This window comes from Anolis sagrei, chromosome 5 (assembly GCF_037176765.1).
Source record: "Anolis sagrei isolate rAnoSag1 chromosome 5, rAnoSag1.mat, whole genome shotgun sequence".
In the NCBI taxonomy this organism is placed as follows: domain Eukaryota; kingdom Metazoa; phylum Chordata; class Lepidosauria; order Squamata; family Dactyloidae; genus Anolis; species Anolis sagrei.
The window spans coordinates 27,270,593-27,296,138 of NC_090025.1; the positions used below are offsets into that span (position 1 = coordinate 27,270,593).

Consider the following 25,546-nt stretch of genomic DNA (forward strand, 5'->3'; position numbering starts at 1 on the left):
CAAGGAAGGAAGGTAAGGAGAGAAGGAAGGAAGATAATACAGTGTATGTGAGAGAAAGGGCCTGAGAAAAGAGTCCAAGGGGCCGAATTCAACCCCTGGTCCTGGATTTGCTCATACCCGCAGTATATTAATACACTACCATTAAAACTTGTGATTTCTGAAAAATTGGATTTATTGGGTTGTTTTGGTTTGATAAAATGACAGGTGAACAGTCTTTAAAGTATCATTGATTAGTCACAGATTGCTATTCTCAATCAATTCCCACTCTAATAGGTAAAGGGCTCATATTTCTCTTTTTGTTGCATCAGATTTAGAAGAATGTTTTCCCACTTCACATAGCAAAAGCCTTTTCTGGTCATTTATTTGACAATTATTCATATTAAGTTCTGCAATCATTTTTCTTCCTTTGAAGTTTAATGGCCACAATGTTCTTTTTGTGATTCATTGTTTCCTTCTTTAAAAGGAGCCCTTGGGCACTACACAGCAAAAGGAGAGAGATTCAAATTGCTATCAATATCTGTACATGAATTAGGGATCTGGACATTCCTATTCTTCTTAAGTAATATATACAGCTACTCAGTAAGGGTGCCCCATTTTTTTTTTCCAATGGCCATTAAAGTGTCTCAATTTGTCTCACTTCTTACTTTTCCCTTCATAAACAGTTTACTTCAATTGCTGCAAACTGAGTTCCAAGTGCCAAACTAGTTGGCTCTCAGTAAACTTAGCAGAGAGAAGTGCCTTGCCCTTTCCAAGAAGCTCAGGCAATATCAAACTACTGCAGCCTCTTCTGGTTTTTTGATCCTCATTTACAACATTTGACATCTTGACAACATTCTTATGTTGCATGGCCATATAAGTCTTGGTTGTCATGTATGAAATGTTGGAATGTATATTGCTGCCTTTTTATAGCATTTTCTCTTTTCTGCAGACCCTTTCTCCCCACCACACTTTCCGGTGTCAAGCAGACAAGCCATTCTTTGGTCCCATTTTCTTTTACATTATGCTTGGAGAAGAGATCTGACAAGCTTCAAAGTTTTTGTTTGTTTATTTGTTTAGCCTAATGAAGCTTCAAACTGTGGTGGCTCCCATTAAAGCATGCAAAACTCCCATTAAAGCATGCAAAAGAAAGCCCTTAGTTGACATCACTGTTCTGTGGTTCGTGTAAAAACCATTTGGGCTTCAAACTGGTTCCAAGAACTTCTACATAATCACCTGCACAGTGAAACCAGTTTATTCACTCCTGGCTTGAAACTGGCTTAAGTGATTATTGTAGATTTGGTTATTGTAGATTTGCCCTATGAAACTTCCACAACCATGCAAACATTCAGCCTTTCTCTTTGCCTTCAGTACCAGCATATTCCTTTTGTTACAGTTAGCAACCTTCACTTGGATGAGTTATGTAAGTCATGTAAATGGCTCCAGGTCTCCACTGCAGGTGCCACTTCTCCTCCAAAAGGGTTGGGTTTGGTTTCCCCAGAGGGCTCCGAGGAGGAGGAGGAGGCTGGAGTGGAGGAAGAAGCTCTGTTCTTTACCCCAATGGGGGCAGCGAGGTGGGAGGGAGGGCTGCCTGGCTGGATCATCGAGCAAGGAAGAAGCCCTTCTGCACATGGCCAACCCAGAGAGAGAGGCAGAGACCACACTCACAGTGAAACTTTAATGCAGGAAGTGAGCAGAATTTTGGGAGATGTAGTTTAGGGCAGGGCCTTTTGAATTATCTGGCGCTGCTGATCTGGAGGTAATGCAGCACTTTTGTTTTAAAATTAACTTCTCCAACTTGGAGAGGGAAAACCCAAGTGCTTTAACACAGGAAGTGAGAATAATTATGGGAAATGTAGTTTAGGGTGGGGCTTTTTGAATTCTCTGCCACATGAGTCCTCACCTTCCCAAACTTTATTTCCCAGAATTCTGCCTCTTCCTCCTCCTCTGTGTTTGTTCTCTAAAGTGCTTTTGAAATAACAGAAGGGGATTATTGGGAGCTGAATCAACTCTGTGAAGTATGCAAAGTTGAGAGGCAGTAACTCCAAACTTTACTAGTAGGTTTCCTATTATTGTTGTTATTATTATTATTTCAAAGGCTGGATGGGCATCTGTTGGGGGGTGGTCCGACTTTGCTTTTCTACTTAGAATCATAGAATCATAGAATCAAAGAGTTGGAAGAGACTCATGGGCCATCCAGTCCAACCCCCTGCCAAGAAGCAGGAATATTGCATTCAAATCACCCCTGACAGATGGCCATCCAGCCTCTGCTTAAAAGCTTCCAAAGAGGGAGCCTCCACCACACTCCGGGGCAGAGAGTTCCACTGCTGAACGGCTCTCACAGTCAGGAAGTTCTTCCTAATGTTCAGATGGAAGAATAAAGGGGGTTGGACTTCCCACCCTTGCACAAATACTTAACGAAAAGTTATGAAGAATTCATTATATCATTATAGTTTCAATACAGACCCCTAATGATATTTTAGAAACACTTCAGAAACAATTCTTCATGCCCCCTCCCAAAATTTAGTAATGCGTATTGAAACATTTTTTTAGACCTCACAACCTCTGAAGATGCCTGCTATAGATGTGGGTGAACAGTCAGGAGAGAATGCTTCTTGAGCATGGCCATACAGCCTGGAAAACTCACAGCAACCAATTCTTTCATTGACCTCACAGGCTATTGTGTATACTCAATCATTGCTAGTTTGCATATATGCAGACTTTCTGTTTCTGTCTTCTCTACATACATTCTCTTCCTGCATCTTGTATCTTTCTTCATTATTATTTTTTACTGTATTACAAAACGCCCGTCTCATTTGCACTCCTTTACATTTCAAGATTTGTTGTGATTCCTCTGAAATGTGTTGGAAACCCTTCTCGGGCCTTCCCTTCTGCTCTGACCAAAAGTGTTCATAGATATGTGGAAAGCTGCATTGCACATATGCTGTTTTCAGAATGTACAATGGACATGCTGCTTTCAGAGACAGTGCCTGCTATGCTAATACTGCCTCCTAGTGTACACTGAAACTGATTTTAAATATGCACAAACTGTCAGATGTTTTCACCGTTTTCTTTTTGCGTAAAAGACACAGGCATATGCACTCCAAAACAAATGAAAAATGGTGGCTAGGCTGCAAAAACAGGTGTTCAGACTACTACTGGTTTCGGTAAAAAAAAATTAAACAAAGAAGCTGTTCTGCTACTTTTTATGACTAAGTTGACTCCTTAAAAACTCATTGGAGAATTTCTCTTCATTCTGGAGAAATTTGATGACATGGCTCATTGCTTCCACTTACACTATGATTTCTCTGCCAACGGATCAACTTCATAGCTCTATGATTTCACTTCAATTGCCATACTAGCGTAGCCCGATGAGGCATTACAGCTTTCTGACTCCAAATTTGAAATATCCACTCTTAAATTCCAAATAGTAGGATTCAATCGAATGGAACCATGGCATTTAAAGCAGAGTTAGTAAAGGTAAAGGTAAAGGTTTTCCCCTGACGTTAAGTCCAGTCGTGTCCGGGGTGTGGTGCTTATCTCCATTTCTAAGACGAAGGAGCCAGTGTTGTCTGTAGAAACCTCCAAGAAACTGCAAGTCGCTTCTGGTGTGAGAGAATTGGCCATCTGCAAGGACATTGCCCAGGAGATGCCCAGATGTTTTACCATCCTGTGGGAGGCTTTCTCCTGTCTCTGCTGGAGCTGACAGATGGGGAGCCCACCCTGCTTCCCGAATTTGAACCGCCAACCTTTTGGTCGGCAGTACTGCTGGCACAAGGGTTTAACCCATTCTGCCACCAGAGCCTCCAATGACTAATCACAACCCAAAACACACTAAATGCAAGATAACAAGTGAGGGGGTGTGATGCAATGGCAATCAAAGGTCTCCACTGCTTGGGGAAGCACACCTTTTAAAAACCTCCTAGTGGTTGACTTATTCAGCTCACCCAAATGAGTGGAAGCAATATTCTTCCACATGTCTAAAGCATTTTGCCACTAGCAGTGCTGTGTTTTTCCAGTGGGTTGGAGATAAGAAATCCATTCATCCTACACCAGCATTTTGGCTGTCTTGTTACAATAGAAAAAGTTGACCACAAAATAAAAAAAGCTCATGAGCCAATCAGTATATTTATATGAAAAGATTTCATGATGGAATAATAATCTAGACAAAACAATAATGAAATTTATTTTGAATCTATCTTTGTGACATTCAACAGAAGAAAAGTAGTACATTACATGTGCAGGAAGTGACCATGAGTTAGAAGAAATCCCCGTATAGATAAAATACAGCTTCATCTAATCCAGACAGATGCTTCTTGGAAATTTGCAACTTGATTATGGAAACAGTAATGTTTCCCCCTCTTATGAAACTAGCATCTGTTATTCAGAAGTATACAGAAGTCAGACATATTAGTGAATAAGTCAAATCAAGATGTCTGGTGGCATCTCTCTGAAATAATAATGTTTTAGAAAATACATTTTCATTTTCAAATGTAATGAAAGTATACCAGTGTATTGATTTGCCCTTTTGACTTGCAGCCAAATTTGGCTAAATCCCAAAATATGATTTGTTTGGAAGCTTTCTATTAAAACAATAGAATGATGTGATTATCAAAATGTTAGGGGAAAGATGTTCCAGGTCAAGCATACAGTATATGGTTGTATCAGATAGATAAGTACACCTAGAAGTTAGGTTGCTGGATGTATATCCAGTACATTAGCCACAAAAAGAAAGATTATTTTATATTAAGTTCTCCTCTTTTTTAGTATCAGTATGTAACAGATTGGTAGGTAAAGCCAAGGGCCATGGTAATTTGGATAACTCAAACGTCTCCTGAATGTGAATTGTACATAATGCATTAGAAAGTGGGAAGATGTTTTCTGTTATTTTCTCTCCTTCCTATCTTTTCTGTTTTCTGTTTCACCAGATTTTCCTGCTGGCGTTGTAAATGTAAATGTCTACTGTGCGGGTGTCATTAAAGCTACAACTCAGATTGAATACTACACAACAGTTGGGGAGATTGAATCAATGTTTCAGAAATTGGCTGATCCAATAGCCTTTGCTTGTCAGGTAAGCGGATCTTTGCTTTAAGTTAATAAAACAGAGGCCTGGACAGATGTGCCACTATGGAATAAACAATGTACATCTTGATCTAAAGATGATATTTTATTTAATCATTTAAGAAAGTTTCTATGCAGTTTCCCATTTAATGAAATCCCAGCTGCTGATCAAATGAATAAAATAATAAAACACAATGTTTCATTAAGAACATTGTTTCTGACATTTTAAGAGGGGGAAATGGTGACGCAAGGTGTAGTGATGTGAGCATTGGATGAAGACTGTTGAAATCAGGGGTTGAATCCCCACTCAGCCATGGAAATCCACTGGGTGACCTTGGGCAAGTCACACCCTATCAGTGTCAGAAGAAGGCAAAGGAAAACCTGCGCTGAACAAATCTTGCCAAGGAACCTCAATGATATTATTTATTTATTTATTTATTTGCTTTATTTCTATACCGCGTTTCTCAACCTATAATAGGTGACTCAATGCGGTTTACACAATATTAATTGCCACAACAATAACAATTAAAACACAGCATACCCAATAACAAACACACAACCATTCATACAGTGCCTCGATCGCAACCAAGATCCAGTCTCATATCCTTATACCGTTCCTATGTTCCTATGTATTATTGTCTTAAGGTAAAGTAAAGATTTCCCCTGACATTAAGTCTAGTCATGTCCAACTCTGGGAACTGGTGCTCATCTCCATTTCTAAGCCAAAGAGCCGGTGTTGTCCATAGACATTCCAGCATGACTGCATGGAGTGGCATTACCTTCCCACAGAAGTGATACCTACTGATGTACTCACATTTGCGTGTTTTCAAACTGCTAGGTTGGCAGAAGCTGGGACTAACAGCGGAAGCTCACCCCACTCGAACCACTGATCTTTCGGTCAGCAAGTTCAGCGGCTCAGCGGTTTAACCCACTGCACCACTGGGGGGCCATATTATTGCCTTAGAATCACCATAAGTTAGAAAGAACTTGAACGCACTGTTGTAGGAAAAAAACAAAAGATATTGTGGCACTATGCACTCCAACCAATGGATCTTGTTATACTGTAGTATACTGAAGTGAACGAACTAGGGTGGTATTGTTGGGAAAACATGGATGCTGATAGTATTGGAATATTTGGTATGTATATTTTATTGGCAAACAAATAAAGGAGGAAGGGTTGTTGTAGGTTTTTCAGGCTATGTGGCCATGTTCTAGAAACATTCTCTCCTCATGTTTCACCTGCATCTATGACAGGCATCCTCAAAGGTTGTGAAATCTCTCAACCTCTGACAATGCCTGCCATAGATGCAGGCGAAATGTCAGGAGAGAATGCTTCTAGAACATGGCCATATAGCTCGAAAAACCTACAACAACCCAGTGATTCTAGCCATGAAAGCCTTCAACAATACAAAGGAGGAAGGCATTCAAGATGCCCTTGTGAGGTTTAAAAATAAGTTACATTTATTGTTTCAGGGAATCCAGGAAAATGGAGATAAGTAAAATAAAATTAGCTATATTTTTAATAGAAGAGTCCCTAAGTTGGCCCTCGTGTGTGGGCATAAGCCCTCCTGAGGCAGGAGTCTCATGGATCCTCTCTTCCTAGACAAGGGGACATAAAAGATCAACAAACTTTTGGAAGAAGGGGAGAGTTATCTCTGTAAAGCAGGAAAGAGCCAAAACACATAGATAAAAGAAAGAAAGAGAGGGTAGAAACAAAAAGGGCAGACATAAACTCAAGTGACACTCTGTCACTAATTACTCTGTCCAAACATTGATGCCTCTTAACTTCCAACAGATAGGAGGAAGACTGGATCAATACACAGACAAAGAGATGTAAAACACGGAGCTTAGAAAGAAACCTTAAAGCAAGTTAGACTATTGCTCTATTTACTTCATTAAGGCTTACATTGACTGACTGCAATGCTGCAGCTTTTCAGGCAGAAATCTGCACCAGCTTATGTGAAATTGCTAGAAACTGAATTTGGGACTTCTGAACACAAGGAATTATTTTCAAAAGGCATATAGCCTTTTCTAAAGCCCTTTCCCAGGAGGAATCTCATAATAGGATTAAGTGTAAACACTCAACTTTGCTCTCAAATGTTGGTGCATGAATCCCTGCACATTCAGCTCTGTTAGGACTGGATGAGGATTTCCATCTCTCTTTTCAGAGGTTCCCAATCTTATGCATGATGAGAAGGCTTCTCCATGCCAAACATGTATGTGCCTATTAAATTTGGCCAGTTCAAATGGGAAATAATTTTGCTCCACATCTTTTTTGAAGAATGTTTTTTCCCCAAAACCCACACATTTTTTTCATAGGCAGCATTAAAAGCTCCTTGGTTTAAACCTGTTGTAAATGTAGGAGAAAGCAAAATAGTCAGACCTGCAATTCCTCTCAGATTTAAGGAAATGCTTAGGTCTTTTCCAGGAAGTAAATATTGATATAGACCCAAGTTGCTTATAACAATGCTGGCAGCTATTTCCAGTCTTCAGGAATCCCCAAATAAAGTCCTTAATTAAATGACATTATCTGACAAATTAATTCAGTATGGTTTCTAGTGAAAGGGATTCCAGTTACAGTGTGTGTGTCCATGACAGCTGTTTGACCTTTCAAGAGTTTTGGATAGGTTGTGCAAATGTCTTATTCTATATATTTAAGTTTGGTAACCAGGCTGCCTCTGCCAATGTCACATAATATGGGGGGAGGGGGAGAGAAATGCATTGCAGGAGAGGAAAGGACCTGAAATATCATTTGTCCCACAGTGGCTGGTCTGAGTGCACTTGACATGTCTACATCGTAATTGCAAAGCAAGAGCAAAAATAATAGCTGTGTTTGTAATTCAGACAGTCTCATTTTCCTGTGACAAATCTACCATGTCTGCCGCCCAAGGCATTACGCTCATAACAAAAGGATTAATAAAAAATGATGCATTACATTATTAGCACTTGGTTAAGGGCTGTAGTAAATTCCTTTCAAACACACATTTTAGGACAGCATTGTTCTTTTGAAAGTACATGGGTAAAAGGGTAAGCAAGATGGAACTTCCATTGTTGCTCAACTCTTAAAATCTTTATTGCATTCTTTTAAAAAATCCATTAGGGACAGGAAATGAGCTTTCTGTTAATTTGAGAAGAATGCTGAAGTTTTAAAGATATTCACAAGTAACATGAATCATAGAATCCTTGAGTTGGAAGAGACCTCGTGGGCCATCCAGTCCAATCCCCTGCCAAGAAGCGGGAAAATCGCATTCAAAGCACCCCTGACAGATAGCCATCAAGCCTCTGTTTAAAAGCCTCCAAAGAAGGAACCTCCACCACACTCTTGGGAAGAGAGTTCCACTGTTCAACAGCTCTCACAGTCAGGAAGTTCTTCCTAATGTTCAGGTAGAATCTCCTTTCCTGTAATTTGAAGCCATTGTTCCACCTCCTAGTTTCCAGGGCAGCTTGCTTCCTTCTCCCTATGACTTACCCTCACATATTTATATATGGCCATCATGTCTTCTCTCAACCTTCTCTTCTGCAGGCTAAACATGCTCAGCTCTCTAAGCCGCTCCTTGTTCTCCAGAGCCTTGGTCATTTTAGTTGCCCTTCTCTGGACACATTCCAGCTTGTCAATATCTCCCTTAAATTGTGGTGCCCAGAATTGAACAAAATGTGATTGCAGGTGTGGTATGACCAAGGCAAAATAGAGGGCTAGCATGCCTTCCCTGGACACGATAACCTATTTATCCCATTGGCTTTTTTGCCACTGCCTGACATTGCTGGCTCATGTTTAACTTGTTGTCCATGGGCAATTTCTTTCAAAAGAAAATCTAAGAATCTTCCAGTCAGCATGATATATTGGTTTGAATATTGGGCTATGACACTAGAATCCCTAATATCCCAATCACATAGCAGAATTATGGTGTTATTATTCCATTTTAACTGCCATGGTATCATCCTATGGAATCCCGAGGCTTGTAGTTTAGTGAAGCACTGGACTGCTTTTGCTAAGAATTCGAAATGTCCTTCCATTAGCTGCCAATCTACTGTATAGCAGTCAACAGGGGAATAACAGTGCTATAATTGTGTAAAGTGAATAGAGTCCAAGGTTCAAATTGCCTCTTGGTCATAGAAACCCACAGGGCAAGTCAGACATCATTGGCTTTAGAAGAAGGCGGTGTCAAATCCCCTCTGAACAAATCATACCAAGAAAATGAAATTATTTTCAAAAGACACATAACAGCAGTGACCTTTCAAAAATAGAAACTACCTGGCCTACCAGCATCAAAACTTAGAAACACGAGTTTTCTCCAGTTGCAATTCCCCAAACCTCCTAGCCACAGGCTGTGGGGTTTATAGTCTAAGGGTTGCTTTGCTGAACAGAGTTTATGGAGGATGGATAATTCACTTGAGCAGGATTCCATGTAGAAGGTCTAATATTCAATGCCATGTATCCCCTTTTCATTGCAACTAGTCAAAGTCATTTCCCTGAAATGGAAAAGAATTACTGCTACTCACAAAAGGCAATGCTGAATTGGCTGAATTAGTAATCTGACCTCACAGCTTCATATATGTCCAGTAGGCATGGGCAATCCATGGTTCTAAAGTACTTAGAAAACTAGGGGGTAATGGTGCTTTGTTTCTACAGTGTTGCTAAAGTTTTGGTGGTGAAAATTTCAGAACTCTAACAAAACTTTCGAAATTTTGTAATAAATGGCAGTTCCTACTTGGTTCTGTCATAAAAATCACCAATGCCTAAATCATAATGAAATTTTGAAAGTTTTGTTAAGCTTACCAAATTTTCACCACCAGAACTTTAGCAACGAGGTAGAAGCAAAGAACCAGCACCCCCTAGTTTTGTAAGTATTTTAGAAACATTTAGAAACATTGATTGCTCATGCCTAATCTCCCGTTCAGAAATGTTTGGTTGCATTACCACTCAAGCAGAATTTCCTCTCAAAAGATTTTCTCAAACTAGGACTGAACAAATTCTAGGTCTCCATGGAAGTAGTGCTAAGCAGTGGGATGATTTTAGTACAAACTATAGCTATAAAAAAAATCTTTATAATCATCCATCCAAAGTACTGATGCTATGTGGGAATGATAGATTCAGCACTTTGGACAGTTCCATTAAGTAAGGCTTAAAACAGATAGTGGATTTCTCACACCAGTTAAGTAAGGTTTAATATAGTTAGTGGATTTCTCATGCCAGTGATATAAATTCCCACATCCCTGCTGACGGGACTGAGAATATTGTGTTTCTGTCCAGCAGTACTTCAGATAGAAGTAATCCCCAGAGACACTGTTTTCAGGGCAGTGGAGAGCTATAATAAGAGAAAACACAAATATACTGGAAAGGGTGCATTATCCTAGAAAAGACATATAGGGTGTGGTCTTTGCATGCCCTCTTAATGTCCCAATTAATCATCTGCTATCCCAGTTTTTCAACTCCTTTTACAATGGCCTAGTATCTCTTCTCGCTCTGCCTTTCCTCGGTTGTACTTCAATTGCTGCAAACAGAGTTCAAAGTGCAAAAGTACTCTTCATTAACTCAGCAGGGTGTCCAATACATGTGGAGTTCCTTGATAGGGCACATTTCTGCAAAAGCAAGAACAGCTTTCTGGAAAAAGTAGAAAAACCAAGCTTTCAGGTCAGAGTAAGCCCTAAGAACCTAAAGTCTTTTAGCCATTTTGGAATTTGGAAAAATGTAAATAAACTTTATTAGCAGTAATTTTATTGATTAGCCCTTAGGCCATATCACAATAAGAAACAAAACAACAAGGCCTGACAAGACCTGATCATACTCCACATAGTAAGTTAAAATAAACGTTATTGTTAATCCTGGATCTATTTTGTTGACAGGTTTACATTCATACATGCAGTTTCCTTGTTGAACCATCTTCACATTGTTGCTTTTTTTCAAACAAAACTATATTTCCTATGAATAAATAAATATTTTTAATCAATTTTCACATCCCAGACTAAGGAAAACAACAAAAATACCTTGTCACGATCCTTTACTTTTACATATATTTATATCAGATGTAGAGCATTGTAACACATGAGCTCTGTATTGGTTCCAGTGAGAAATAAATGTTAGAACAATTTATTTAGACAATCTCCTCTAAATTACTCCTCCCTTATCCTTTTTATAAGTGGTTGTTTCATTTTTAAGAACTATTTTGCACTCCCTCCTCCTCCTCCTCCTGCTCCATTTTTCAACAGTAAGTAGAGCAGCTGTTCTCCATTCCTCCAGCAATCGTTGGCATGCCTTTAGTGGATGCTCTTCTTTAACTTGGTTCACCAAATTGGTCATGCTTCATTAACAAATGCACGTGTAAATATTTGTATATGCTCTTCCTCTCTATATATTCTATTTTTAGAAGAAGGAGAAGTTGCATTTATTATTTATTTAATACACATATAGTGGTTTTTATATAAAACTCCTGTATGGGAGTCCAATTTTCATAAATGGACATATTTATGAAGGAATTTGAATTGGACGTTTAGCCTAATGTCAGCATTCAGCATTCAGTAGAGGGCTGCGGTTGCTTTATAAGAGTATAGCAAAACTGGCAAAGTGACTATTGCACAACAAGATCAATGCATAATGGTACCAGTGCACATTGGTCTTTTCAGTGTCCTGGTATGTATATTTTCAATGCATTAACAGTGTTTCTTAGTGCCTCTGATTCATAGCTTATACATAGAGTTACATAATAAGAAGAGTAACAATAAGAATTACCTCACCCCATCCCAAAACTCAGGATGGGGTACAGCATTTACTTACTTGCAGGCTCTTCCTGAGTCATTTTAAATAAAAGTACAATTGCTGGATGACCATCTGTCAGGATTGCTTTGACTGTGTATTCCTACGTTGCATGAGTTTGTACAGAATAGCCCCATTTTCAGCTCTATGATTCTGTTATTCTGCGTAGGCTATATTACTGCACGAAAGTTGGTGCCATCATCAATTCATTCATCTTTTAGGTCCCTGTGATACATTTGCTAACTACTTCTTCCTTTTTTACACAATAATGTGCATATCCTCAGGTTCTTTTATTCTCATCTTCTTGTTTATTCTCATCCCCTTGTGCAGGCTTCCAGGTTTTCTTCAGCAGAGAAAGTGGATAACATTCTGACATTTTTATTGAAAGGTCCAGTTATCTCTAATGGTTGCTTTCCACATGAATCACTGGATCACCACCAACAGACCGGTGCGTACATTGTCTTGCTCTCTTTGAACCAGCTGATTGCCAAAACAAATCATAAGTTGACCATTTATTCATCCATACTGGTGTCCATGAGATCAATGCCAGTCCTCAAGCCACTGGCTGATGGCCCTGATGAGTTTTCATGAAGAAACAAGCAGACAATGCTGGTCCCTGGCACACTGGAAAGGAATAGCTGCTAGGTTCCCACATCAGATAGCCTGAGAAGAATTGATCTATTCTAATAATGATCTTATTAGCTAGTATGTTAATATTTATGTGAGTGAAACAACACCATCCACACATAAGAGATAGTTATCTTTAGGCTTGGGAAACACCCAGAGTACAAAAAAGTAACCCTATAAAGAAACCAAAAAAAGGAAGATATATTAAATGGTCAAATGACACTGATTCAAGAAGACTTAGACTGATAATAACAGCATTTTCATGAAAATGGCATGTCTGCTGTAACATTATGTTGAATACTAGAAAATTTATGAGAGCATAGTGGGGTATAGTGTGAGTCTACAACTCTAGAGACATGGAAACCCACTTTGTGTCCAAGTCACATACTCTCCACCTCAGAAGAAGGCAATGACAATCCCACTGTGAACAAACCTTGCCATGAAGCCACTATGAAAGGGTCAAGACACACAACAACAACAACAACAACAACAACAACAACAACGGAATTTATTCAATCCTTCCCTTCTACCCTTCCTTCCTTCCTGCTCTCTTTCCTTCCTTCCTCCTTCCCTTCCTTCCTTCCTTCCTTCCTTCCTTCCTTCCATCCATCCATCAATTACCGGGGAGCAGGTCCTCTTAGCAGGGAGTGCTAGCATGCAGCCCCCAAGTTAGAAAGTGTGCCCATGACTGCTCTATCATATATAGCATACCTTCCAAGAAATTAGGAAATAATCATCAATGTTCTATCTTAGCTTATAATGTGCTAGGAAATTCTACTTCATTTGGGGGTGCTTTGAGTACCCTCAGAAGTAGCCTTCAGATGTGACCCCTATTTATTTCATCATATTCTGATGAGGGTGCCTAGATGTCCATATAGGAACAGCTCATTTGTCTGTGGAAGGTAGTAATAATTTACCTTAATGAGGCGTCAGTATGTACCTCAGTCCAAAGCTACTTTTTGGACTATAGGTCATAGAATCGCCTATCTGGTTTGGCACCCCTGCAGATTGTTTCATGCTGTCTAGAAGATTATGGGAACTGTCGTCCCAAAATCCAATTTCCCCAAATACCTCAGATTATCTCTATTCTAAAGAATTGCAGTATGTAAGCACTTCATACTGTGGTAAGCTATGTTTTAATTGGGATAATTGCTGCACATGCATTCATATTCTTTCTCCTGATTCTGAAAATGAAGATTTGCAAGATCAAGAGTAGTAATTATCTGCAATTATGGTGGACTCCAAATTAGGAGTGGCAGTGGAATAAAGGCTGCCCATTCAGTACATTATAATAGCAAGGAAATATGCATTCCCTTAATAAGTAAAATATATGTGTCATGTCTGAATCGATAAGGAATTGAACGGTTTTTGAGAGCTGAAAAATCTTGTACTATAGCTAAAAACAATCTTTACATGATTGCATGTTGAAATGATATAATGAATACTGTTGTTTATGTCCCATTGGCATTCTCCAGCCTTCATTCAGCATTCATTGGTTCTTTTAGAGCTTGTGACTATACCTAGTTGTTCTCTATTGTTAGTAAGCAGTCATAATATCTTTAATATGTTTCGTGGTTGTTTTTAAGCTGTACATTGGGACACGGGTTTTTTATTGCATCGAGTGTTACGTCAGGTCCCCAATCTGGGCTGGGAAGATAATTCAAACATTTTAGAAACCAAGAGTAATACTCCTCACACTACAAGCCCATCTATCCTATTGTGGTTGCATTGTGCAGTTGCCTATTGCATTTCAAAACATATCTGCCTAATGATGCCGAGCAGGAAGTCTGCATTTTCCCCACGATCACTGCTCTAGCTGCTAAGCATAAAGGCTTTATAACAAACAATTGATTTCGAGTCACCTAACTTCACAAGCTTCCCAAATAGCAAACAAATGGAACAACGTAAGTTCTTGACCTGCTATTTTGCAACTGTGCTTAACAGCCTCATGCCTAAATGTGAAAATGCTATTACAGCAATCCTAAATGGTCCAGATGTTTAACAAACCAATATTCTTCACACATGCGAATTGTAGTTGTAATGCCATGCCATGGGAAAAAAGCCATTATATATCCAATTACTGCCAAACAGTCGCTCTAGAAATGCTGTGTTTAGCTAGGCAACTAAGGACAAATGTTAAAGCTGGCAGATAAAAAAAATGTCTACCAGGCTTGCTTACATGGTAGAGCTGTCTTTCTATTAGTTTTTTTATACGATACCGCATTGTACATCAAAATATTATCCTCTAATTCTCTTCCCTATACAAGATACTCCTTGTAAAAAAAACTTAATTGTTATTATTGGAAAGGAATCCTGCTATTTTAAATGTGATATACAGCACGAGGGAGAGCCAGCATAGTATTGTGGTTTGACCATTGATCTAAAACTCTGGAGACAAGGGTTTGGTGCCTCACTTGGCCATTGAAGCCCATTGGATAACCTTAGCTGAGTCCCAGAATCTCACCCTCCAATTTATTTTATTTATCGTGTCAGGGGCAACCAGACCATTGTGTTACATTTCTAACAGAACAAAACAAACAAACAGATTAAAAAAAACAAAGTTTGCAAGCTTGGTAGTTGACTAGTCCTTTGACTAGTATCTGGCCACTTGGAGTGCCTCTGGTGTTGCCGCAGAAAGGTCCTCCATTGTGCATGTAGCAGGGCTCAGGTTGCATTGCAGCAGGTGGTCAGTGGTTTGCTCTTCTCCACACTCGCATGTCGTAGATTCCACTTTGTAGCCTCATTTCGTAAGGTTGGCTCTGCATCTCATGGTGCCAGAGCACAGTCTGTTCAGTGCCTTCCAAGTCGCCCAGTCTTCTGTGTGTCCAGCGGGGAGTTTCTCATTTGGTATCAGCCATTGGTTGAGGTTCTGGGTTTTAGCCTGCCACTTTTGGACTCTTGTTTGCTGAGGTGTTAATGAAATAAACCCTCCAATTTAGGGTTGCCATAAGTGGGAAATGATTTGAAGGCAGAAAACAACAAAATACAGCATGATTGGATCATCAACCTGAATAAAAGACTTAACCTGGCTTTCCCTACTGGGCATCTTTTTAATGGCAATGTACTGGGATGGGGAAAAAAATCCATTGGATTGTTGTGAGTTTTCCAGGCTGTATGGCCATTCTCTCCCACATCTATGGCAGGCGACCTCAGAGGTTGTGAGGTTCCATTGTCTCCTTAGTTTCAATACATGTAGTCTTTTCATATCTCTCAAAATTCATGTCAAGAAGATATTGATTTCACCTCAAAAATTCATATATGCATGAGGTTTACAGAGTGTTTAGCGAAAACAAAGTGCATTCAAAACAATGCACACCATTTGAAATGCAAATGGCTACTGATACAAACAGTTGAAAACTGAGACATGAGCACGCTTTTGTCAACAACAGAAAAATTAGGTATACTGCATAAATAAATGAATAAATTAGGGAAATTTGATTAAAATACATTATTTTTAATGTTTAATATTCTAAGTGCAAATAAGGATGGAAAAAAATAAAAGTAAAATCTGAAAAAGCATAATAAAACAGAGACACTTCTAGCAGTATTGTTATTCCTGGAAAATGTTTAATAAGATGTTTCTATACCAAATCTCCACTAACAAAGGTCTCAAGAGAATTCCCATTCTGAAATACAGTAGTAGATGACTATCAGGCAATCAGCTTCTGGTAAAGAACCTATGGGCTCGCTCTGTTTCTCATCTCCAGACTTTCGTTGAGATGCATTTTTTTTATTTACTTCCAATGCACAAAATTGAGAATTTCAAATATTTTCTCCCAGTAAATGGGATTACAGCAGTGTTGTGTACATTTTGATGATAGTGCAGACTGTAGCATGTGTGCAAGAATTCCTTTTTGGGGGGGGGGCGCAAATAATTCAGTTCATTTTGGGGGGAAATGATTGTGTTCACAAAATACCTTTTGTCTCCAGACAAGAAAAAATCAGGAACAGCTAATCACCTCTCAACAAAGGATTCCCCTAGGCAGTAAGAAGTCACATTTTGAAAACTACTAGGCCATTAAATGCTAATTAAGGTGGCCAATTGAAACATTCACACCTACCTTCTATTTCCCACTTCGGACATTCCACAGATATATAAACCCCATTTTCCTAGTTTCCAACAGACCTCACAACCTCTGAGGATGCCTGCCATAGATGCAGGCAAAACATCAGGAGATAATGACAATCATGCCATCATCGCTCAAGCAGGGAGCTTTGAGATGGTTAAACAGAAGCTCTCCAAACCTTTAGGTGCTCTTGCTGCCCATTACAGGGAAAACCAGCTGATTCCTAATCCATCTAAGACACAGACATGTGCTTTTCATTTTAAGAACAGAAGAGCATCTCAAGCTCTGAGGATTACCTGGGAAGGAATCTCACTGGAGCACTGCAGCACACCCAAATACCTGGGAGTTACCCTGGACTGTGCTCTGACCTACAAGAAGCACTGCCTGAATACCAAGCAGAAAGTTGGTGCTAGAAACAATATCATATGAAAGCTGACTGGCACAACCTGATACAGTGAGACATCTGCCCTTGCACTTTGCTACTCTGCTGCCGTGTACACATGCCCAGTGTGGAACACACCTCACCATGCTAAAACAGTGGATGTGGCTTTTAATGAGACATGCTGCATTACAGGCTGTCTGCGCCCTACACCACTGGAGAAATTACACTGTCTAGCTGGTATTTCACCACCTGACATCCACCGGGAAGTAGCAGCCAATAATGAAAGGACCAAGGTAGTGACATCTCTGGCCCATCCCCTGTTCGGATATCAGCCAGCACACCAAGGCCTTAAATCAAGAAATAGTTTTCTAAGATCTACAGATATACTTGCAGGGACACCTCAGCAAGCAAGAGTCCAAAAGTGGCAGGCTAACACCCAACATCTCAATCCATGTCTGATACCAAATGAGAGACTCCGTCCTGTACACATGGAAGACTGGGCAACTGGAGGGTGCTAAACAGATTGTGCTCTGGCACCGCAAGATGCAGAGCCAACCTTAAGACATGGGGCTACAAAGTGGAATCCACAACATGCGAGTGTGGAGTGGAGCAAACCACAGACCACCTACTACAATGCAACCTGAGCCCTGCCACATGCACAATGGAGGACCTTCTTATAGCAACACCAGAGGCACTTCAACTGGCCAGCTACTGACCAAAGGACATTTAACAGAATGCCAAGTTTTTAAACTTTGTGTTTTCTCAAATACATTGGTTTGTTCCTGATACGATAAATAAAATAAACCAGGAGAGAATGCTTCTGGAAGATGGGCATACAGCCCGAAAAACGTGCAACCATCAATTTCTCTGTGTGTTTTCTCTACCACCCCATGTAGATCTTCCATTCATATTTAGTCTTCCCAATGGTCTCAGTGTAGTAATAGCAACTTCAGACTTGTAAAACTGATATATTTGCACATGTGTCTTTTCTTCTCCCCACAATATAGACTCACATTCAGAAGAGCTTCCCACTCTTCTCCACTGTGCAGCAAAATTTGGGTTAAAGAAGCTTGCTGCTCTTCTCCTTCAATGTCCTGAGGCAATCCTAGCTTGCAGCTTAAACAACAAATATGGAGAAAATCCAGCACTTCTTGCTGAAAAGCATGGCCATTGGGAGATTCAGAAGATCATTAAAGAACAGTCAGTAAGTAACAACTTACTTTAGGGCTAAGATCAGAGTGAAATAGACTGCTAGAAGATGTTGTGATGCTGAGCATAAATCTTCAGAGAGATGTGTAAGATTGACAGTCTGTTTTTTTTAGTTGCCTCTGAAATATCAAAGCAATAACTTCTATTTTGTGGAAGTTTAATTCTATTGAAGTCGGAGATTTTTCCAAAGGTGTGAGTGCTACATGTAGAAATGTGATGGGAAAAAAATCATATTACAATATGTGTAGAGTACAACAAAATCCCCATTATTTCTTTTTAAATCTCTACTAATAGACTGGAATTTGTAAATATATCCCAATTCAGCTCTTGATATTTCCAATCTTCCTTTCAAATTCATTTGTTCCAGAACATTTACTCAGAGATCAGTGATTCTGTACCTTGGCAGTCTAAAAGTATTCTGGCTCTGATTCTCAGGCACTGCCATTTCTAACTTGCTCGTGTTAAATTGCTTTCCATTCGTTTGCACTGAGAACATCCTGCATAAAGTGCACTCAGGAGGCATTGCTGCTAGAGGATGGCATATATCACACCGGAAAATGAGCAATACACCTCTAATGTTGCAGGTGACATTATTAGTGCCTAGGATGGTGCTGTCAAAGCACATGGATTGACAGAGATGGCCTTTGAGTTTATAATGTGGTCTCGATTCAATACTTCCATCCATATTGGTTTGGAGAGTCCTGTTGGTCTGGAGAACCACCTAAAGGCATGCTACAGAGAGCCTGTGAGCAGACAGTGTTGTTGTCCAAATTGGTTGTAGTTTATTGGGAATGATTTTGAGTAGCCTCAACAGTGATAATTCTGTTTGCGGCCTGCCTTGTAAAATATTGTTCTAGTCTTGCCTTATCAGTTTTCTTTTTTCACCTCATTGGATGGGTACTTTAGTTTGAGAAAAGTGTGCTGCAAATCCATCTGTTTTGAGTCCCTGTCTTGTGATTCTGAGCTGACATGTATGGTTGTAAAAAAAATGATTTAATAATATACTCTTGGTAGACATTGGAAGCATATAAAATAAATAAAATGTTTTCTTGTTCGTTAAAAAAAATTACAAAATGACAAATCAGCAATTGACTACCGAGACAGTAGTACGTCAAAAAGCAGTGTTAGTGGGTCAAAATATCACACAATATTTGGTGTTTTGTCCATTAGTAAAGGTAAAGGTTTTCCTTTGACATTAAGTCTAGTCATGTCCGACTCTGGGGGTTGGTGCTCATCTCCATTTCTAAGCCGAAGAGCCCGCATTATCTGTAGATGCCTCCAAGGTCATGTGGCCGGCATGACTGCATGGAGCATTGTTACCTTCCCGCCAGAGCGGTGCCTATTGATCTACTGGCATTTGCATGTTTTCGAACTCCCAGGTCGGCAGAAGCTGGGGCTAACAGTGAGTGCTCACCCCACTCCCCAGATTCGAACTGCCAACCTTTCGGTTAACAAGTTCAGCAGCTCAGTGGTTTAACCTGTTTCATCCCAGGGGCTCCTATATTATCAGTGCCTAATACTTTTTAATATTAGTGACTTCCCAAACTTTTTTTAGTTTGCTCTGAAAAAACGTGGTCAGACCTGTCTTTATTTTGAGTGGCCACACTTATCCTGTGGGGAAAATTCATTGTTACAGCACTTGTGCATAAATACTTATTTGAGCAACAATTTGCAAATGTTATATTCAGAAAAATCATAACATTTGCTCATCCAGTATTGTGCATGCCACATGCAATGCAATATATGATTGTGTACAAGAATGCTTAAATTTTGCAATAATTACATGTGCTTTTTAATGTGGAATATCTACAATGATAAATAATAATAACATGATGCATGTAACTGTTACCTCAATCTATTTTGCAATAACTCTTTTGGTATATCAGTGGTGCAATTCTACATATGTCTACTCAAATATTGTTGTTATGTTTCTTCAAGTTGACTCTCACCTATCACTGCATTGTCTTGGTAAAGTTTGTTCAAAGAGGGTTATCTTCCTCTGAGGTTGAGAGAGTATGGCTTGCCCAGTGGGTTTTCATGGCTGAGCAAGAATCAAGTCCTGGGACCTTATCAGACAACAGTATTGACAGATATCATTAAGTAAAGAGAAGAATCGGGAGATGATCGTACCTTCCTCACTCACTCTTTTTCTTTCTTTCTCCTCTCATCTAATTTTTAGTGCTTTCCCATAGGCACCCGCTACCTTCGTCATCAAACATAAGTCTCCACCCCCACTTTTTTTCTTCATGCAAATCTACCAGAATCCCTTTCCATGGGATGCAATAGTTCTGCATCTAAACCCATTGGACCCTTGAGACAGGGATGCTATTTTAAACCACTTCTTTCCATAGGAAGGAATAATCAGGCATTTCTATAAACAGGGATGACAGTTCTCTGCTAAGTACAATGTTATAATTGGAACAAATCAGAAAAGAAAAACTGCCTGTTCACTATTCTACAATGCCTCTATTGCACTATATCTGTCAATAATAATAATAATAATAATAATAATAATAATAATAATAATAATAATAAAGAAATTTGTGAAGGAAAGGAGTTATTATGCACTTCTGTAAAAGTGATGACAGCTCACTGCTAAGGAAAGCTTACTGCTAAGCACCATGGCAAGCTCTGAAACAGAACAGAGACTATCATGGACCCCATCACATGTTGTTTTGAGCCAAAATAACAGGTCCTTAGCACTATCTTGGCTAAATTCATAATTTCTCCCCATGGTTGTGTTGTTGTTTATTCGTTCAGTCACTTCCGAATCTTTGTGACCTCATGGACCAGCCCACGCTAGAGCTCCCTATCGACCATCACCACCTTCAGCTCTTTCAGAGTCGAGCTAGTCACTTCAAGGATACCATCCATCCATCTTGCTTTGGGTCAGCCCCTCTTCCTTTTTCCTTTCATTTTCCCAAGCATCATTGTCTTCTCTAAGCTTTCCTGTCTTCTCATGATGTGGCCATAGTACTTCATCTTTGCCTCTAATAGCCTTCCCTCCAATGAGCAGTCAGGCTTTATTTCCTAAAGTATGGACTGGTTGGATATTCTTGCAGTCCAAGGCACTCTCAGAATTTTCCTCCAACACCACAGTCAAAAGCATCTACCTTCCTTCACTCAGTCTTCCTTATGGACCAGCTCTCACATCTGTAGGTGACTATGGGGAACACCATTACTTTAACTATGCGGATTCTTTGTTGCCAGTGTGATGTCTCTACTCTTCACTATTTTATTGAGATTGATCATTGCTCTCCTCATTGCTCTCCATGATTGCTCTGTACTTCTGTGATTTGGGGGGGAGGGGAGCAGTGACAACCGGAAGTCATCTGATGCCAGCTGTGACTCCCAGCAAATTTATGGGGGATGAGGGGGTGGGATTTAAGCGTGATGAGATGGCTGTTCTCTTGGAGTCAAACCACTATACCATACTGGCCCCTTTCTATTCAAAAGTACATCATATTCAACCAGTAACAGCATTTGATGGCTTAAAGATCCATAAAAAAGCATAGAATCCTAGAATCATAGGGTTGGAACAGACCACATCAGCCATCCAGACCATCCCTCTGCTATGCAGGAAAAGCTCAATCAAAGTACATGTTTTTGTATCATGTTACATCATGCCATTTTATAAAATACAATCAAACACTGCCCTTCTAAAAAAAGAAAAGTAAATAAATATGCCTAATCAAACTGAATTAGAACTACTTTTTCACTAGCTAAATGAAGGATCTGATTGTATTAGACCACAAAGAACCTTTGATAGACTAAATCATTGGCAGAAATGCCCCATTGGTGCCACTGTGACAAAGATATCCATCTTCTTCTTAGCTACTCATGAGCCAGAATATACATATTCATGTCTTAGTCACAGAAGGAGGAAAGGGAAGAACAGATTGCCCAACATGTGTTCTTATTGTGGGAGTTTGTCCAGACTGGCCTCAGGCAGAGTAAGGCAGGGATTGCTTCTCTGCTGAAATGGTGCTGGTGAGAATCAAGTACAAATAACAAAACTTTGCAGCTAGAACAGAAGATGCAAAGCAATAACAAAAAAAAAAAGCCACCAGATTGTTCTATGTGTCATGCAGATGGTCCAAGAGGTAACCTCTCTGCTACTTCAATGTGACCTTATCTGTTTGGGAATGAAGAATGGTTTTACTTCCAAAAACTGAGTTCATAACATGAATTAAAAAGCAGTTTGCAATATATTATTGCCTGCCTAATTAGCATGGATGAAACTCTGACTCCCTGAAAAGAAAAGAAACTTAGGTTACCTCCTGGAACAGAACAGGAACTAATTACTATAGCTTTGGATGGTCTCCCATGGTTGATAAAAAAGATTGACAAAAGAAGTGAAAAAGTAATCCTGAGGCAGATTGTGGTGAACGTGTTTTGCACATAAAAGAAAATTAAGCCCAGAAATGTTGCCTTTCCTTTCAGTAATTAGGCATTAGTCAAAAATCGTTCTAAATTATTAGATACTGATATTGGGTTTAATGTAATTCTTAGGGACTAACTGGTACTAATAATATCAAAATTGACATTTTGCAAGATTTAAAAATGAATTTGCATCTATGCATGCCTGTTCAGAGCGTAAATCGTATTCTTCCTGGTTAGTACATATATTGCAGGAATAGAAAGTGTGTGTTGAATTGCAAATCTCATCATCCCTAGCAAGCATAGCTGAGAGTTGAAGTTCAATTATATTTAGACAGTCACACATTTCCCAACCTAATATGCAGTGGGCCCTTGGTATTCATTGGGGTTTGGGTCCAGGCAGGCATGTAGCCGGGGGGGGGGCTTTGAGGGGCTTCAGCCTCCCCCCCCCCCCGAAATTCTCATGGTGGCTTACTGTAGCATTATTTAAACTGTTATGTTTATTCATATCATGATCTGATCACCCTACTCAATATATCCCATATGCATGGGGGTATTGGGGTAACGATACAAAAGGTTTGCTAGGGTAGACTCTCTTTCACTCAGACTCAGCCCCCCCCCCCCCAAAAAACAAACTCAGCCCCCCCCCCCCCCCCCCGAAACAAAATTCTGGCTACGGGCCTGGGTCCAGGATCTCCTTTAGAAGGTCCTTGGAGGCTCATGTGCCATTATATATAAAAACGTGTCCCTTATATAAAATAGCAAAAATAATGGTTCGATCTACATTCGTGATTTAACGCAGTTTAAAACCAGTATTGAAGTCACATTTTGGAGCAAACGAATGACTAGACTTTCCTTTTTTTAGTTGTCAAAAAGAAAGGCCTTTTCTCTCAGAGTCTTCTCAAGGAGAGTGATCAAACCGACAAGTCACAAGCTGAATACAAACCCATCCTACAACCTGTGCTTGGAGAGAAAACAAATAAGCCTACCAGTCTGCGAAAACATAAAATTAGCTTTAGTAACAAACCTTATGTGTAATCAAATAAATTGTCTAATGAATGAGAGAGAGGGAAGTAAAAAAATGTCTGAAGATTACAGAAGGTGCAGAAAGAGATTAGGTATGGTAAAAGAAAGGAAATATGCAATATGCAAAGTTTATATGCTTGCCAACACTAATACTTTCAGGTCAGATTATTTAGGTGTTTTCGTTTTAGCTATTGGCCAAAATACTACCACTACCACAGGAAGTAGTGTTGTGCTGCATTAACATAAGAATGGCCACAGTTTGTTCTGTTTAGCCAGGATAGTGGGGCTTAGATGCAAGGCTTGTGGATATGGTGCCCAACTTTAAAATGTCATTTAGCCTTTCTCCAACCACACAAGTGCTGTTTAGTTGCAATTCCTCATATTCCCAGTCTGAATGGTGGATAATCAAAAGTGATGGTAGCAATAATATCTGGGAATCCAAACTGTAAAAACTAAAGAGCAGTGACCACTATGTAAAAATTATAGTCTACTCTCTGTATCCACAGATTCTTCATCAGTGGATTCAATGGCCCTTTGAAGGCAACTTTAAGGCTGATGTGGCTCTCGGTGAAAATGTGTTTGACAACTGCTGTGAGCCCTTTGAAATGCTTCTTGCCTAGGATTATCTGCTCCCTCCCAAGTTTCAGGGGACATTTCTGTTCTTCCTCCTCCCCTCCAATAAAAATCCCAATGAAATTTCTTTCTGAAGACTTTCAATTCAGCCCAAGTTTGTTCATTTGGTTATTTGTTTTGCTTTGTTTTTTAAAATGTGTGGCCTTGTTTCTTTCTTATGCTCAAGGCAATGAAAGCTCTTTGTCCTTATAGTACCTTTCTGCAGTGTTCATGTTGGATTGCCAACCATCTCATGGGAGAAGAAGCAGGGAGGAAAATGGTCTGGCTGCAATTTTGACCTCTGGGCTAGTTGCCAGCATTTTGTGACTAAAAGGCAAAAATTCATGCTGTGGCCAACATGGTGTTCAGTAAAGCTGGATTTATTTCTTTATTTGAATAAAAATCCAATAGCTGCATTTGAGGCTTAAGAAGTAACCTGTTCACTTGGCATTTAATACGTTAACCTGTGCCTTTGCTGTAATGTTTCTTTTGTTTTTATATTGACCTCCAGTGCAAAATATAAATTGAACATTCTCAGATGCAGGGAAGAGAGAAAAAGGAAAAGAAACAAAATTACTCTTTTTTTAAAAAAAAGTTCTTTTTGTGACTGAATATTATTCCTAACGGTGTCTAGCTGGACCTTATACCCCTATTCTTCAAAGTCATTTGTGAATATTAATATTTCATGACAGTTTGAACTTAACCCATCTGGGAATACTCTGCAATTCATCAAGCTTTTTTGTAACCCATGTGGTTTTCAAGTGTCTTCAATTTTGCCACTACCAAGATCCATATAACCAACAACAGAGTTTCAGTAAATTAGCATTTTGGCAATATTTTTAATCTCAACATGCAGCTAAAATCCTTTTATGCATTAATTAGTTTACTTAATGTAAACAATTGGTGCTCCTCCAGATGTTTTGGACTTCAGCTCCCACAATTCTTAACAGCTGGTAAGATGGCTGGGATTTCTGGGAGCTGATGTCCAAAACACCTGGAGGAGCACAGTTGAAAAACATTGACTAATGTATATCAGGCTTTTCTCCTGAATGGAATGACTTTTCTCCTGGCTTTTCTCCTGAATGGAATGACAAATCTTGTCACACGGTCACCGGAGTCTCTCCACCGGAGTCTCAGGTGGCATGGAGAACCCAGTGCTCCATTCCCTGCATTTCCCAGCTCCTCTTCCAGCTGATCCCATGGGAAGAAACATGCGTGGAGTGTGTGGCTTTCCCATATGTATTTCAATGGAAACAGGGGAAGCCTCCTGTGTTGCTGTGGTGGTGGCATGCAGTGACCTCACCCTCCTTCACCCACAGAGCCATGCCAGCATTATATGATGGGAGCCGGTGGGCTCCGTGAGTGTCCCGGGCTAAACCGGCACATGCCACCAAATTTAGACCTTTGTGGTGAGGTCTTAAGCATAAGATGAGGTCACAGCATAAATTAAAATAA

The 25,546-nt window shown here is 39.7% G+C and overlaps 1 protein-coding gene across 1 annotated transcript in view; it reads left to right on the top strand.

The window, feature by feature from the left end:
- Positions 1-25,546, top strand: part of BANK1 (B cell scaffold protein with ankyrin repeats 1) — a 192,234-nt gene that overhangs the window by 62,891 nt on the left and 103,797 nt on the right. Inside the window, exons 5-7 of the mRNA XM_060779163.2 lie at positions 4,905-5,047; positions 12,119-12,236; positions 17,872-18,068. Of these exons, the coding sequence (XP_060635146.2) occupies positions 4,905-5,047; positions 12,119-12,236; positions 17,872-18,068 (458 nt within the window). The remainder of the gene's footprint in view (positions 1-4,904; positions 5,048-12,118; positions 12,237-17,871; positions 18,069-25,546) is intronic.